Here is a 16,751-nt window from a genome sequence, read left to right on the forward strand (position 1 = left end):
CATAGAGAATCAAATCTTTATTGTGTATTTGGCATTCATATAAAACCTTTTTAGGTAAGTTTCGATCTTTATGAAGAATTATGATTTTTCTTTTATTTATATTAAAAAATAATGTTAAATCTCTAAAATTTAAGATTTTTATATATAATATTTTTTCTAAATACTAATAAATATTATCTTCTAAATATATAATTTAAATTAATCACAAAAAAATTAACACAACACCAAATATAGTATAACTAAAAATTAATACTATATAATGTAATACCGAATATTATACAACATAATTATAATACAATACTAATATAATACAGCATAATACAATATATCTGTATTAAAATAATATAATATATATAATATAATACAGTATGCCAAACACGTCATAGCGCACAAGTCTGTCCCTATGTGCTTTAATACGAATTATGGGTGGGATGTTGTACTACATGTACTGATTGTTGTTGATATACTTCAGGTATTGTTGTTATTTGAATTTTAATTAAACATTATCATTTCTTTCAAAACTAATTCTGATATAATGTTAAATTACCATATGAAAAGCAAGGGTTGGGGTTGGATAATAGTACTTAAGCTCAATTTAGAGATACCAACAGATAAAATTAATAGTTTCAAAAAGTCCAAATTATGACTGCATATACTTCATCAATTTTATTTTTTCTTCCACATGAACATCATATTACAATACCTAAAACGACATCAGCACGATACATTGACACACATATAAAAAAACAAAAAGAGAGCTGACTATATATATATATGAAAACCTATTTGCATATTGGTAAGTTGCTAGCTAGCTAGCTAGCTAGAAGAAGCACTAATAGTATAAAACATAAATGGCCAATTGTGAATTGTCTCCTCATTAACTAATTTGTAAGCCCTGGTGGATCATTTACTTTTTCAGTGATCGTCAAATCCGTTCGTACGTTCAATCTCCAAAAGCAAGCCTCTTCTAAATTCCACATATGGATACGCAATCGGATAGTCATCTGCTTGTGTTTTCCACCTGCGGGTACAATTTTTATTTTTATTTTTTAAAAAAAACATATGAGTAATATGTTCAATCAATCATTACGTGTACTTATGAGTTTTCATAACGTGTGCTTTAAAGATACACGTCTCAAAAGTGTATCAATTTTCCATCAAATTACATTTTTCAATCTTTTTGAGTATATGTATCTCTTGATCATATAATTTTAAGAGATTTTACCGATGGAACCATTAAATTACTGAAATAAAACGAGGGTTTAATTAGTTAGTCCACTATGACTTAGCGAAAGGCTAGGGTTAATTATATTGGCGATTGAATAATGAATAAAATGAATGTATTAACACCCATGACAACAAATATATAATTAATTAGTTGACCAACATGATTGTTGCTAATTATGTAGGTTCCTGAGTGGGATGCAGTGGATAACCAGATCATTAATCTTCCATTTTCAACTCGTAATGCATGCATCGATCTCATCTCAAAATTAATTTAATTAATCAAGGCATTAGCATAACGTGGCTGAAACTAATTATTTAATTAGGTTTAATTACCTATAATTGAGGACAAGATGATGGAGGAAGAATGAGATTTCGACTTTAGCGAGTTCAGCTCCGGGGCAGAGTCTTGGGCCACCACCAAATGGCATCACCCTTTTGCTCATTACTGATGCTTTATCCTGTGAACACATAACAAAAAGATTACAACATATACTGTAGGAAGCTTTTTTTTTTTTAATAAAATAGGGAGATTAATCAAGGAAAATATATTAATAAATTAAGTGCAAATTAAACTGATTACATACTGTCCATCTCGAAGGGTTAAATTCTGAAGGATTTTCATGAAGATTTGGGTCAAAATGTGATGCAGTAAATACTGGAAGAACCTTCCATCCTGATGGAATGAGATACTCTGCAATATACATAGAATAAATTTAAAAAGATGTTGACCATGTGAATGGATTTTAATGAGACAATATCTTGATTCAAATAAAAAAGAGTCTTGAGTACTCGGGGTGCACTAATTTACTCAGATCTTTTCATTAGATTCTTACTATTTATAGGCCTCAATCTATTATTAAAAAAGTAACACACTACCTTTGAATTTGACATCTCGAATAGCTTCGCGGTGCACAAACTTTACCACATTTCCACATCTCATAGCTTCAAGTATAACCTAAATATATGCCAATTAACATGCAGTAATCTCAGGTCCTGCGAGTTCGAAAATTAAAGATTTAATTTGTACTAAAAATTTTGTTTTTGAACTATGTGATGTTAATTAATTTACATTGTTAGTGAATTCCATTTGCTGGTAATCTTCCCAATTCAAAGGCTCCTCGTCTTGTTTGCTTTTTCTTATGGCGCGGTGTTCTTCCTGCACGTAACATGCATCAACCCAAAAATTTGAAAAAAATAAATAAATAAAAAAGAAGAAAATTTCAAATCAAAACCTTTTTAATCAGATTATGCATGAATCGATGTAAAAGGAAGAGAGAGGAGTTTAATTACAAATTACCTTTAATTTTTGAAAAACAGCAGGTGCATGCGCAAGAAAGTAAACAATTAAGGCTAGAAGTGTAGCAGTTGTCTCATAACCTCCCAGCATGATATCCAAGACAATGCTCACTGTCTCTTCTTCACTGAGGCTCCTTTTCTTCAGAATCACGTCTAAGAAATCCCCTTCCCCAGCTCTCATGTTCTCGTGTTGCCTCTCTCTTATAATCTCTCTGACAGTCCGAGACAATCTTGCTCTAGCCTGACAAACATGAGTAAATAATAATTATGATACGTGAACAAGAAAAGAAAATGTCAAAATCAATTAGATAAGACGGACACGCGTATATAAAGACAAGATCAGTTAGTGCAGATGAGCTTATCTACCTTCACAGCATTGGCGTAGTGTGTCCCAGGAATGTATACAGGCAAAGACACAAACCCTTTCATGAAAGTTTGAAAATCTTCTAGTATTTTGAAGGCTATCGGTTCTTCCGGCTCAATACTCAACAGATGCTTCACCATAAGATTGATTGTAAACTGCACAAAATGAAAGACCAATTAGAAACAAATTAAACATAAGAGTACTGATCTGGTCGAGAATCCTAAATTGGATAATTTCTAAATTACTATATTCTTAAGTATTTGCCTTTCTAATTTCGTAGCAGAAGGTGATCTGTTTGCGCTCTTTCCATGACTCCATCATGGAGATTGATAGCTTTTCGACGCTGTGAAGGAAAGCTGGAGTGGACTTAGAGGCGCCGATGAAGCTGACGGCGACGTTTCTAAGCTTCTTGTGAAGGTCTCCGGACACCGTGAGCAAAGATAATTTACCAAGGATGCCATGCATGGGCTTGGGGTAGCTGGCTTGAAAGTACTTCTCTTCATTCTGAAGTATAAACATGTTGAGCTCATGGTCACAAGAAACTATTGCCGGTGAACAGAATAGATGAGATTTGAAAACTTGTCCATATCTGCAAAATCAAATTAGATAAGAAGTTTTAATAAAAGAACAAACTAAAGAAGTGTGTGTGTTTGTGTAGCTAGTAAGGTGAATTAACAGAATAATATATACCTTGAGCAATGCTGTTGCAAGAAGCTGCCAGTGGAGTTGGATTTGTGAGGCTTGAGAAAGGCAAGAGTCTCTCCACAAATAGGCCACCCCATGCTTCCATGAGGCAAGTTTTTATTAGGGTTTTGCTTTATAATGAACAAGCGCCGGAGGAGAAGAAAAGTGAAACCTAATACTAAGAACAAGAGAAACAAAATATTGGAAAAGAATAATAACAATTCTCCCATAGAAGCCAACTTAGAATCTTTTGCTTGTCAATTAACGTCCCTAGCTAGCTAGCTTGCAGAAGCAGTACTCTCTTATTTGGTTTGTGGGTTTGCCCAAGTGCTTTGATTTTATAAGTGTGAAAATCAAATCGTGTTATTCTTTTTGAGCTGGGGATCGGAAATATAACGCTCCCTTTATTCATTTTGTCTTTTACTTGCTCGTCAAAGATATAGCGACAGGAGTGTATTATTAGTGTTTACATATATATGGTCTACATAAATGAATCCTTTTATTATTTTTCTTTTCATCAACCGTCAATGGATGGGTCTAAAAAAGACAAGAAATAGTATAGGATCCTCAGTTGAGAATTGAGATTTTGATCCTCAGTTGAGATTTTGTTTTAATTATTACTCTCTCAAAGGAATAAAACAAGACGAGGCTACTGTTATTCATTTATTACACAGATTTTGGTATTTGATATTCATTTATTACACAGATTTTGAGTATTTGATATTCATTTATTACACAGGATTTTGAGTATTTGATATTCATTTATTACACAGTCCGGATACGACGCACGATATACTCTAAATTAGATTACATTATGGTTCCTTCTTTCAAATTCATGGCATTTACTTTGTTACCCATTTACCCTTGTTTTTTTTTCTTTCTTACTAGTATTAGTATTGGTTTTAATTATTCAAGTTAACAACGTCGCAATATGATATCAACTAAACTTTATTTAACTATTCTTGGAGTAGTTGTTTATGGGTATTATGGTGCAATCCTTTATAAAAGGGGTAAACGTTTATTTAAAAAAAAAATCTTAAAGTATAACTTTTGTAATTTGAATAATATTAAAATCCAAAGATAGGTCCCTAGAAATAGGTACACATGCAATAAGGCATGGTGCAAAGATGAACATACTCAAGTTTAAAATATTGTTCATTAATTAATTATGAACATGTTGCATTTGCATGGACATTGATATAAGAAAGGAATGATAATCATAATTTCCTTAAAAAAAAAAAAGAGTATAAAGTCCACGATCTTTGACCATCTCAAAGTCTAAAAGAGTTGCTATGCGAGATGGTGGAAAATATAATTACACAATTAATTATATCATATGGCATAAGGTTTTCCTAAACTTTTGAGAAAGTTTAGATTTTGGATTGAAGCATTGTTAATATATATATATAGAGAGAGAACTTTTAATAAGAGATTCTTGACAATTAAAATTAGAGATAAATTAAAAGATAAAAAATATACTATTAAATGAAATATAATATATTAAAAGTTATATATATATTTTTTATCTTTTAACTTGTGAGTATAGAATGAGGCAAAATAAGGCTCACCTAACCTTGCCTGCCTCCAACAAAAAGCCTAATTAATTTGCTTTAAGTTAATATCAAACATTCTTCAAGTTTACTGCTCTACGATGTGGCCCTTCATTGTCTCGAAATCTTTCCCTCTTACGTGCACCCGTTGAATACACTAGCCGAAGTGGCAGTGGAAAAGCTCGAACACGTATAGAAAATAGAGCTTGAGTTCCCTAAAAGGACAGCAAAGTTAGTGAAAATTCAATTAATTAATCACTTTTGAAGGCTACATAGCTATGTACAGAAACAAAACGTTTCAAAAACTTTATTGTTTTGTTTCTGCTTAACGTGGATTTGATGGGGATGTTTGTGATATAAACCCGACCAAAATTTGTGACCCTTAATCATTAGCTTGGTGAATTTTTATCATCAACTTAAAACACATTAATTGGAGGCAAGAAAATTGAACTTTGGTGGGTTCTCTCTGTCTATGAAGTTAATTGATTGCATGCTGCACGTGCAATAGATTTTGGGACGACCCCTCTTCATCTAGGAGATAATATAAATTTAACTAGCTGGATATCATTCATTTTGTAATCATGGCTGCCTCAAAAACTGTTCTATTTTTCTTCTTCATCTTCATGTGAATGTGGAATCACTTTTTTTCCATTTTTTCCCCTTCAAAAAATGTATTATTGTTTCTTTTTTAATTGCATATTTTTTTCTCTGTACTATTTCACAACAATCCAAATTCCAACAGCTTATAGAATACACAAAACAGAGATCAAATTCTAGTAATATTGTGAGGCATCGTAATCCATGTATACAGTGGGAGATATGTGTACCGTGTTCTACTCATAAAAGTATACACATCACAATAGAATTCGTAATACATATATGCATTGTAGTATTGAAGACTCTTTCTCTCTGTCAACAGTGATATCGTGTCTACTCCTTTATTTTATTTGCTTTCAAAAAAAAAAGTACGAAAAATCCCATTTCCTCCGGGGAGGGCGGGAGAGGGTGGGTGGGGAGTATAATCATTCATGGACAATCTTTTGAAAAGATGAACTTAATTCATGATGTTTTAAAAAGGACCTCATTGCACGTTTGGGCAGACAAATCATCATTATTCTTGTCTTTAATTTGGGCCTTTTGTTGATGTTGGGTACTTGAGTCTTGAGTTACTGCATCTTATATTTGGAAATAAATTTTGAAACAATTTTAATCTCCTTTCTGCTCAAAATAAGCAATTATCTAACAACTTTTGAACGATAGTTAATATATGGATATTGATGTGGATTCTCAATATTGGGCCTAAATATTTTGTGTTAGGCCTGCAACTGCATCAAAAATTAAAAAGCCCAATATGGGTCCATTTGTAACCAAACAACACAAGTTGTTTTTCCTTGCGGAAGGGCGAAAGAATATGTGACCAAATCACCAAAACTATTATAGTCTCTCTTGCATATGGGACTTGGCTGAGCAAATCTAAAAACATATGGTCACCATTATTCCTCCAAATCCCAAGCCATGGCACTCACCTTTCCCAACCCGCACAAAAACCAAGACCCTTCAACCAAAAATTGTCAGCACTTTAAACGATAGTAACAATGAAACAAAACAATCATCAGCAGGCAAGATCAAAAGAGAGGTTCTTACAAATGAAGGCAGAACCAAACTCAATACTTACTCAGACAGAGACTTCTATGCATATCCTCGTTTCGTGACACATGTTGATGGTGGTTTCATATCCACACTGACCAATCTTTATAGACAGATGTTGAGACCTGGCTCTGAGGTTCTTGATCTTATGAGCTCATGGGTTAGCCATTTGCCTCAAGAAGTTTCGTACAAGAGAGTTGTTGGACATGGACTTAATGCTCAAGAGCTAGCTAAGAATCCTCGGCTTGAGTATTTTATTGTGGAGGATCTTAATCAGGATCAAAAGCTTGAGTTTGATGATTGCAGCTTTGATGCAGTGGTCTGCGCTGTTAGTGTGCAGTATCTTCAACAGCCTGAGAAGGTAACAATTTTGGTGTTTATTTTGTCATTATCACCCTCATCCTTTTAAGAGCATAACATTTTATTTGGTCAATAGAACAGTTGAGACTTGTCTATGTGTATGTGTATTGTTGTTGCCTTTTTTCACTTATTAGCGTAAGCTTTTGGTCTAACATTTCTCTAAGTTGACATTATAACTAAGGCCTCCTGTTTGATTCTCCTTATTCACTTGTCCACTTTTTGAGCTTACGTCTTGATCTCTGTGGATCCACTAAACTTTAAAAAATCACACTACTTACATTTTACTCAAAGGGTCTATTGAAACTTATCTTCAATACTATCAAGTACAGGGCATGAAGATTGAAGTAAAAGTCCAGCAAAAATAATTAATATCTTTTTACAGGTATTTGCTGAAGTGTTTCGAGTGCTAAAGCCAGGGGGAGTGTTCATCGTGAGCTTTAGCAATAGAATGTTTTATGAGAAAGCCATAAGTGCATGGAGAGATGGGACTGCATATGGCCGAGTACAACTGGTGGTGCAGTATTTCCAATGTGTAGAAGGATATACAAACCCAGAAATTGTTAGAAAATTACCTGCTGATAGTGCTGCTGCCCAAGAGGATAAATCTCCAATCAGCTGGCTTATGAGATTGCTGGGTTTTTTGTCTGGGTCAGACCCTTTCTACGCTGTGATAGCTTACAAAAACTTCAAACCCGTATATGAATAAATGTATAGCTTTGTCCCTTAATAAACATATTTTAATTTTATTTTATTTTTTGTTGTTGTGGTTGTGGTTCTTCATTAACATATACATACATATATACACACATACATACATATATACATTTTTTTAGAGATTTATTTGTGCTTATTCTTGATTATTCAATAAAGAAATATGATAACATAGCACATTCTCAACAGAGAAGCCTTCCCCCTTTTTCATCCATCCAAAACAAATAGAAGAAAATAGAGAGTTTATCCGTTTGAGCAAAGTTTCCTCTATATAACTGAATATCTGCCGTAGCTTCTGTGTTCGGGTTTTCCTTTGATTGTTATCAAGGCTATAACCCTGAACAACTTCTATTAAACAAAGTTCTATCAAAATTCAAAATTGGGAATGCATGCCAGACTAGTTCCAACTGCTTGTTTGAATGAGATCAAACTAGATATCCTGTCCATGATGCTAATGCCCTCCATAATATTATCATCATCAGACTTCCCCGTAGGAATATCAGGACTTGATCTGCTTCTTTTCCTTTTTTTTTTTTTTTTAAAGAAAAGTAAAACTTTTATTCATTCAACAAAAATCCAAGATTTCTGTTGAAAATAAACTAAACCAAACAACAGTTTCAAAATGATCTAAAGCTAACTTAGTTAAAGAGAGGGTAATTGCATTACAAGATTTTGGCATACGTTGAACTTTAACATTTTGAAAATCCTTAACCTTGTCTTGAATTTCTAAAATGATCCAAAAAATTTCATTCTTATTGTCCTTTGTCCTTTGTACTACTAATTAAGTCAGCCACCATTTGAGAATGAATTTCAATAATTAATGAAGCTAGACTTGCACTTTTGGCCACATGTAAAACCCCGCCTACAGCTTCTGCTTCCGCATATGCTACGTCCCCATAAAACTTTAAGATCCTAACGGCAGTAGGCAGTAGCCACAAAGTTTCCAGTTGAATCCCTGATCACAGCTCTCGAGCCTGACATTTGTTTCTCACTATTTATGGTAGCATACACATTCACCTTAAACCAGTTCTGTGGTGGAGGTTGTTACACTTTGGGTTTCTTCTCGTCCTGGGGGTCTCTATGAGTCAGTTCCTAAAACGTTTATTCTTTGATAAGCCTCCATCACTGCTTCTGCTTTTGCCACTGACAACTGTGGATCCGGCTTCTTAACTTCAAATAAAGGCTTGTTCGTTGCTTTCCAAATTATCCAGCAAGTTGTAGCCATCAGTTCAAATTTTGTTTTGCTCATCTTCTTTGTTAACTCTTGGAAGACAGTAAGCTTGTCTGGACCTGCCAATCCTATAAATTCCTCTGCAAAATTAGTGAGTTTCCAAGATTTTAGGGTTGCCTTGCATTCCGCCAAAGCATGAAATGTATTCTCAAATTTGTTCCCACAAATCTGCTTTTACTATTGTATGTAGCAATTCGTTTTCGCAATAGAACTATCAAACTAATCCTTATAAGGATTCCAAATCCAAATTAGACATGTCTTAAGGATTCCTAATCCAAATCGGATTATCGAAGCATGTCAAAACAATCTATATATATATAGTAGTTTTTTTATTAGGATTTTAAAATATGAACAAATTTGAGAAAATTTTAAAATCTTAGGGTTTAATACCATTATGAAAGTAATTTTTAAAATAATACGGTTTTAAAGTTTTTCCGAACTTTATATGTGTGTGTAGAGAGAGAGAAAGAGAAATGTTCCAAGCAAGGATCCTTGACTATATTAAAGTCAAGGACAAGTTAAAAGACAAAAAAAATATAGATTTTAATACAAGGTATTTTATCCTATAGAGTGAAAATTATGTTTTCTTATTTTTAGTTTTATTCCTAACTTTAATATGGTCAATAATCCTCAATTGGAAACCCCCCTCCCGTTGTATATATAGGAGGTACCAATCAATCATTAAACTACTAGCCCAATAATAAATGGAGGTATAAAAGTATTAATTTTGTTTATATGTCCATCTTGTTAGGAGAAATGTTTACTTTTTCAATGAGAATTTGTAAATCGTAGATTACGATATTTTCAAGGCTTTTCTTATTTAGGACTTTTATTTAGAGAATAAGTAATTTTTTTTCAAAAGTTAACTTATATAAGAAAATAATTATTTTTCCTACTAAGAAATAATTATTATGTTGAATGTGAACATGAATTGTGAATTTCTAGAAGATACGACTTTGTCGGTTCTGAAACGGGTTGAGAGACGATAAGTCGTCAGATAGACTATGCTGCTCATATGATATCAATTTGCTGTCATTCAAGAGGCATAAGTAATGCACATGACCTGCACATGCAATTACGAATTCATGCTAACATTAAACGGCAGCTACAATTGTCGTTTTAATGTTAAGGGCCGTTAATGATAGTTTTTGGCGGGAATCCTCTGGGCTTGTTGTAACAAACTCAGAACGATAACTGGCGAGAAGCACTCCATTCTGGATCCTTCCATAGCAGTATATAAGGTTCCTAAGGCTCACCTTAAGGGAATCAAGTTCTTTGTAACACTCTTTATTAATCTTGTAATCTGTTGAGCATCAATAAAAGGTTATGGCTTCTGTTTCTCAAGAGGATGTAGGCTGCATAGCCGAACCTTTTTAATCCTTTATGTGTCCAGTTTCTTTCTTTTCTCTTTGTTTCTGATTGGGTTCGAAATTCATTCTTGCAACAAACAAGATTAGTGTGTGGAAATTTCTTAGGGATAGAATTAGGATTAATCAACTCTAATTCTTAACATATTATATATATAAAGGTTGGATTCATTTGTTTGTATAAAATAACAATAAGTTTATGTGTTAGTAGATAGTTTCTAATGTAAGGGAAATGATAAGTGTATTAAGAGATTTCTTATTATTTGAGTTTTGAGTGTGAAAAAAATATTAGAGTGATTATAATAATTTTTCACATAGTGAAGTTTAATGATATAGCAAGACCTTAAGTGAGATTAAAGATTTCCAACACATCTATATATTATGGACTTGGTACTCTTCTAAGAATGAATAAATTAAATTGATCTACTTTTCTTTATTTCTCATTTATCTCATTTAACCTTCGCACACAACAAAAGCTAATAAGGTAAATTGATTAAGGCTTTCTTTAAAATTGTGGTGCTAAAACCTTAAAATAATGCACTAAGGCCTCGTTTGGTATGCCGGATTGGATTGGATTAGATTGGATTGAATAAGATAGGATTGGATAGGATAATATGGATTATATATAATATTATGTTGTGTTTGGTGCAGTATTGGATTGGACTATAAATAATCATGTTTTATATTATAATATTACAATTTACAAGTTATTATTATTATTAATATTAATATAAACTGAAATTTTGTATTATTAATTATACAAATCAACCTCAATGACATCAATGAAATATAAATAATAATTTAAATAATTTTTATTTTGTTAAATATATATATGATATTTATATTATTTTTATTCAATAATCTATTATTTATAAAAATTTATCTTTTTGAATATTAATTTAATAATGAATTTATAATGTAAATTTGAAATTATAAAAATATTTAATAATTAAATAAATTAAATTAAAATTTTAATTTAATGTGAAATTAATAATATTTTTAGTATAATTTATTATTTACATTATTAAAATCAATATTTTTATTACATTTATCACATATTACTATAATTTTAATATTTATAAATTATTATGTTTAATTGAGTTATCAATATAATCCAATACTAACTAATCCCATAGCCCCCCTTGGGATAATTTCTTTTACAAAATTGAGATTAGTTTGTGGGCGCATGATAACTAAATTCCAATATCCTTGATATCACCAAACATGAGACAAGGATAAAATTTAAAAAAAGAGTCCAATCCCCACTTTTAATCCTCCAACCAAACGAGGCCTAACAGATAAGTGAGAGTGGATGAATATTTTGTAAATATAAGTGGAGGATTATATTTTCATAAATTAATAAGAGTATTATAAAATTTTCTTATAAAAGTTATGAAATAAAATTAACTTAAACTTTTTAAGAATTACTATGAGGAAAAATAAAACCAATAATGATAAAATCAAAAGGAATTAAAAGTTATGAAATAAACAAATCCATGGCTTGAGATTTGTGAAAAATGTCACAATCTCCCATCTTTTGTTTGCGGATGACAGCTTAGGGCCTGTTTGGTATTGTTTCTGAATTTATATTTTCTGAGAATAAAAATAAAAATGAAAATGGTGTTTTGTAGTTGCTGAATTTCAAATTTAAATATGCGTCTGGTATCATTTTCTGTATCCTGTATTTTAAAATTGAAAACAGTAATATGCGTTTGGTAGACACAGTTAAAAATGATAAAAATAGAGAATATGCGTTTGGTAATACTTTTTTCAAAAACAGTTTTTACTAAAATTGTTTAATTAATACATATACATACATACCATATTACCATAAATAATTTAAACAAAATAATTATAAAAAATCACATAATGATAAAGTTTTAGTATTAACATTAATAGGAAAAAGTTTGACATTATCATTATTTTTACAGTATACTTAAGTTACATATTACAACACAAATAAATTAAACAAAATAATTATAAAAAAATTACATAATAGACATCATACGTTAATACTTGCTGGAGATAAATCAAATTTAATAGTGTACAATGTACTTTCAAGTTACACTTATTTTGTGTAAACAAGCTCTAACAACAACAATGGTTATGCTTGCGCCATGCAGCAAAGTGATTAGAGTACGCCAACAGGGTTTGACAAAATTTCAACATGTACTTTCCAGAACAACACAAAACATAAAACTGCTACCACATAAATAGAGAATTAAAAAGATGGATGGAAGAAAAGCAAGTCCCATCTGGAAAAAAAAAGGATGAACTACAAGTGCTTATCCTTGAAGCTTATTGATCCCAAATGAAATTGTGCAAACCATAAGTCCAAGCAAAGCCAAGAATCCATATTTCCTGCACATGAATTATTAAAAGTGACATTAAATGCATGTATAAATCATCAAAATTAACTAGGATTGTTCCATTAAACTTAATAAATACATCCAAGATTCACTTTAGCCAAACACTTCTCAATCAAATTCATACCCTTTTAATCAATGAAAATACAAGCGAACTAAACAAAGTTGTCTGCAATTCATATAGAAAATAAGAATTAATAGACTTTTGAGAAAAAAAAAATCAAAAACTCTAAGAAAAAAGTTATTTCCTCTGTCGCACAATTTCCATTAAAGGCTTTCTTATCAAATTTCAATTTGAACTACTTTATGGAGCCACCAAGTACAGAATTTTGTAATTCACTGGACAAGTATCCTAATTTCTTTCCTTCTCATATTTCTCATATGAGCATCTAAATAGATATGTGTTTCTTTTCTCACAAATCGAGCCAATAGCAAATCGTTCCTTTCTCTAACATTCCTTAAATAAGATACAAATGCAGAGCTCAAGAAATGACCATCCTATTTGTCTAAAAAATTAAATGAATATGATTTGGATCTAAAAGAAACAAAAAGAACCACACCCACAATTTACTCAAATCGAAAAATTGAAGACTAGTACCAGCGAGTAGAGATGGTAACAGAGACGAAGCAAAGAGCAGCATGAGCAGTAGTCCAAATTGAGTAGAGACGGAGCAACAACAGCGGAGACGGAGCAACAATAGTAGCGGAGATGGAGCAGCAGTCGATTTTGGGCATGGAGAGAGAGAGTGGTGACGGTGGATTGCGGTTGACGAACGAGTAACAGCCACCGAGAGTGAGAGAGCTACGAAGTAGACTTGGGTGAAGAGGGAGGAGACAGAGAGATCTGTACACAGTTCAGGTGGGTTGTGGTTGAAGGAGAAGTATGACAGCCACGAAGAAGGGAGAGCTGTGAAGAGATGACAAGAGGGAGGGGATAAGATTTCGGGAGAGGAAGAAAACTTTTAGATTTTGTTTTGGGGTTCATTTTTTAATTTAATTTGTAATCGTTTGAGAACGTGTTTAAGTCGTTCTCAATTTTATAACTGTAAATGCAAATACGAATTCTCTGTTTTATAATTTATTTTTGGATTCATCCCACCAAACATGTATTATGTTTGTATTTTGGAAACAAAAATGAAAACAAAGCCTTGAAAACGGTACCAAACGGGCCCTTAGTTTTCACAAAGGCAGCTGTTGAAGATTGTAAGCACTTGAAGAAGGTTTTTGATTGCTATGCAATGGCTTCTGGACAAAAATGTAATTACGAGAAATCATTCATGTTTTTCAGCAGCAAAATTCCAGAAGAGCAAGGGAAACAATTAAAAATATCTTCAAGCTCAATGTGGTATCGAGACACGAAAAATATTTGGGCTTACCTTCAATGGTGGAAAAAAAGAGAACAAGTTTCTTCAATGACGTGAAACTTAAAGTACTCAGTAAAATTTCTAATTGGCAACATAAGCTTTTTTCAAGTGAGGGAAAGGAAATACTCATCAAGGCTATAGCACAAGCAGTACCAACCTACACCATGAGCATGTTCAAAATACCTCTAGGATTGTGCAATGACATCCAAAGAGCAATTGCACGATTTTGGTGGGGATCCAAGGAAGACAAGAAAGGAGTTCATTGGGAAAAATGGGAGAAATTGAGCTATGCCAAAATCAGAGGGGGGTTGGGATTCAGGGATGTTTCATGCTTTAATCAAGCTCTATTAGCAAGATAAGGATGGAGGTTACTACAAAATCCAGAGTCCTTGGTGGCCAAGGTGATAAAAGCTAGATACTACAAGAACACAGACTTCCTAAGTGCTAAAGTAGGCCCAAGTCCATCTTTTATTTGGAGGAGCATTTTATGGGGGAGACAGGTGCTGCACAAGGGTACGAGGTAGAGGATAGGAAATGGAAAGAAAATTCAGATTCAAGCGAGCAACTGGATACCTAGGCCAACAACTTTTAAGCCAATTGTTAAACCCTCCCTGCCTACATAAGCTAAAGTTTCAGAGCTCATCCTCCCAAATCAGCAGTGGAACGAAAGTGTGCTCAACCAAAGCTTTGCAAGGATGGATGCTGACATTATTAAGAGTATTCCTTTACCGAGAACCCCTCAAGAAGATGAGATAATCTGGCACTATGATAGGAAAGGCTTGTACTCAGTAAAGAGTGGCTATCAATTAGCACTCAAGATTAAGTTTCCCGAGCCACCAACAGGGTCTGCAGGAGCTTCACAGGGTTGGCAGAACATATGGAAGCTGAATTTGCCAGGGAAAATTAAAAATTTTGTTTGGAAAGCAGCCAAAAATCTTCTTCCAACAGCCGAAAACCTTTGGAGAAGGAAAATACTACAGGAACCAATCTGTACAATTTGCAAAGCGGGAAGAGAAGACATATTCCATGCCCTTATGGAATGCAAATTGGCTAGGAAAATATGGAGATGCACTAACCTGGAGGCTGCAGTACAGACGGTAAGGAGAGAAGATATGCTGAGCACTATGCACAGTCTAATGAGGAAGGGGGCCAAGTCTGAGATTGATTATGTTGCATCTATCTGGTGGGCGACATGGCACGCAAGGAATAAATTACTCTTTGAGGGGAAAAAGCCAGATCCAATGGAGACAGTGGCCAGGGCCAAAGCAATTTTGGATGCATATCAGTCAATGCAATTTAAAGAGCAAGAGAGTCCAAGAAGCATAAAAGAAAAGAAGATGCAAAGATGGAATCCACCACCTAGTACCAAGCTGAAAATCAATGTCGATGCGGCAGTTCATGCAGAGAGCCAAATGGCAGGCTTAGGGGCTGTGATAAGAAACTCTCAAGGTCAAGTGGTAGTTGTAGCTGTGAAAAGCATTACTTTTCAAGGTGATGTCTTGATAGCAGAAGCCAAAGCCGTCCAATGGGGAATGGAGGGGGCAACAAAAGCTAGCTTCACAAATGTGATTGTCGAAACTGATTGCAGTATGGTGGCTGACTTAGCCAACAACAAAGTCAGCAACAAAACAGAGATATGGTGGACTATAGCAGAAATTCAAAGCAGCAAGCAAGACTTCTAATCGGTAGCTTTCCAGTATGTACCAAGACATTGTAATACTAGTGCTCACTCTCTAGCCAAAAGGGCTTTAAAAAGCTTAGAATCTGTCATCTGGCAGGATGAATTCCCAGCCGATGTTTTGTGTTTGTTTAATGGCTTTAATTGAATGAAAGAACTACTTCCTCCTCAAAAAAAAAAAAAAAAAAAAGAAGTAATTGTGCAAACACTTGTGCAAGTTGAATTGCCAATTTAGGAGGCATGAGTGGATCAATAAGGATGAAAGTAACTCGAGACAGACGAAATTATTTTCATGATTGCGTTTACTTTTCAGCCAATCATGCATGCAATCATGCCACCTAAGCTTCTCACTCAGTTTAAACAAAAAGTGACTTTCAAACTGTTTCTTCGGGACTAAACGACGCCGTTTACGAGAGCTCTACCCATCATAACATAGTATCAAATTTGACGCCGGCAACCTTCAAAACCACCGTGACCGAACGAGCAAACAACTTCTTATCATACTTCTCTGATTCTTTCCAAAACGTCATGTCTTGTTCATCAGCTACACTTCTTGTAAATCAATTCTCAGTGGCTGAAACCTGTTTTGTTACTAACACATCCAAAACCCTCTTCTCTATAGCCCAACGCCCTTTTTTTTTTCCACTGTCAGCAGTGTCTTCCAAACAACCTATAAATGTATCATTTTTAGCTACCTTCGCTTCATGGGTATCTCTCCAAAATCCCAAAAAGTGGTCTTCTTTACGGATTATCCCACTTGTGGCTCAAACCTCAGATTGGTCCCAACAAGAAGAAGAAGAAGAAGAAGAAGAAGGAAATTAAGAGAATTTGAGCTGGGATAATCAGGAAATTGGGGGTTTTATTGGTGGTGAAGAGAGTTTTGGTGACGGGAGTGAAGTGGATTAT

The 16,751-nt window shown here is 33.5% G+C and overlaps 2 protein-coding genes across 2 annotated transcripts; one reads left to right on the forward strand and one right to left on the reverse strand.

Moving 5' to 3' along the window:
- Window positions 1–1,556: 1,556 nt before the first annotated feature.
- On the reverse strand, window positions 1,557–3,669 carry LOC18051797 (cytochrome P450 724B1). The gene is made up of 8 exons (XM_024191918.1): window positions 3,578–3,669; window positions 3,152–3,476; window positions 2,890–3,042; window positions 2,525–2,764; window positions 2,297–2,383; window positions 2,153–2,182; window positions 1,812–1,916; window positions 1,557–1,685 (listed from the first exon to the last, which is right to left on the reverse strand). Exons 1-8 carry the CDS (start codon window positions 3,667–3,669, stop codon window positions 1,557–1,559), a joined length of 1,161 nt encoding a protein of 386 aa, XP_024047686.1.
- A 2,897-nt stretch (window positions 3,670–6,566) lies between these two features.
- LOC18051798 lies at window positions 6,567–7,834 on the forward strand. Its single transcript, XM_006446602.2, has 2 exons — window positions 6,567–7,129; window positions 7,511–7,834. Exons 1-2 carry the CDS (start codon window positions 6,605–6,607, stop codon window positions 7,832–7,834), a joined length of 849 nt encoding a protein of 282 aa, XP_006446665.1. The 5' UTR covers window positions 6,567–6,604.
- The last annotated feature ends 8,917 nt before the right edge of the window (window positions 7,835–16,751 follow it).

Source organism: Citrus clementina, unplaced genomic scaffold, assembly GCF_000493195.1.
Source record: "Citrus clementina cultivar Clemenules unplaced genomic scaffold, Citrus_clementina_v1.0 scaffold_2, whole genome shotgun sequence".
Lineage (NCBI taxonomy): Eukaryota > Viridiplantae > Streptophyta > Magnoliopsida > Sapindales > Rutaceae > Citrus > Citrus x clementina.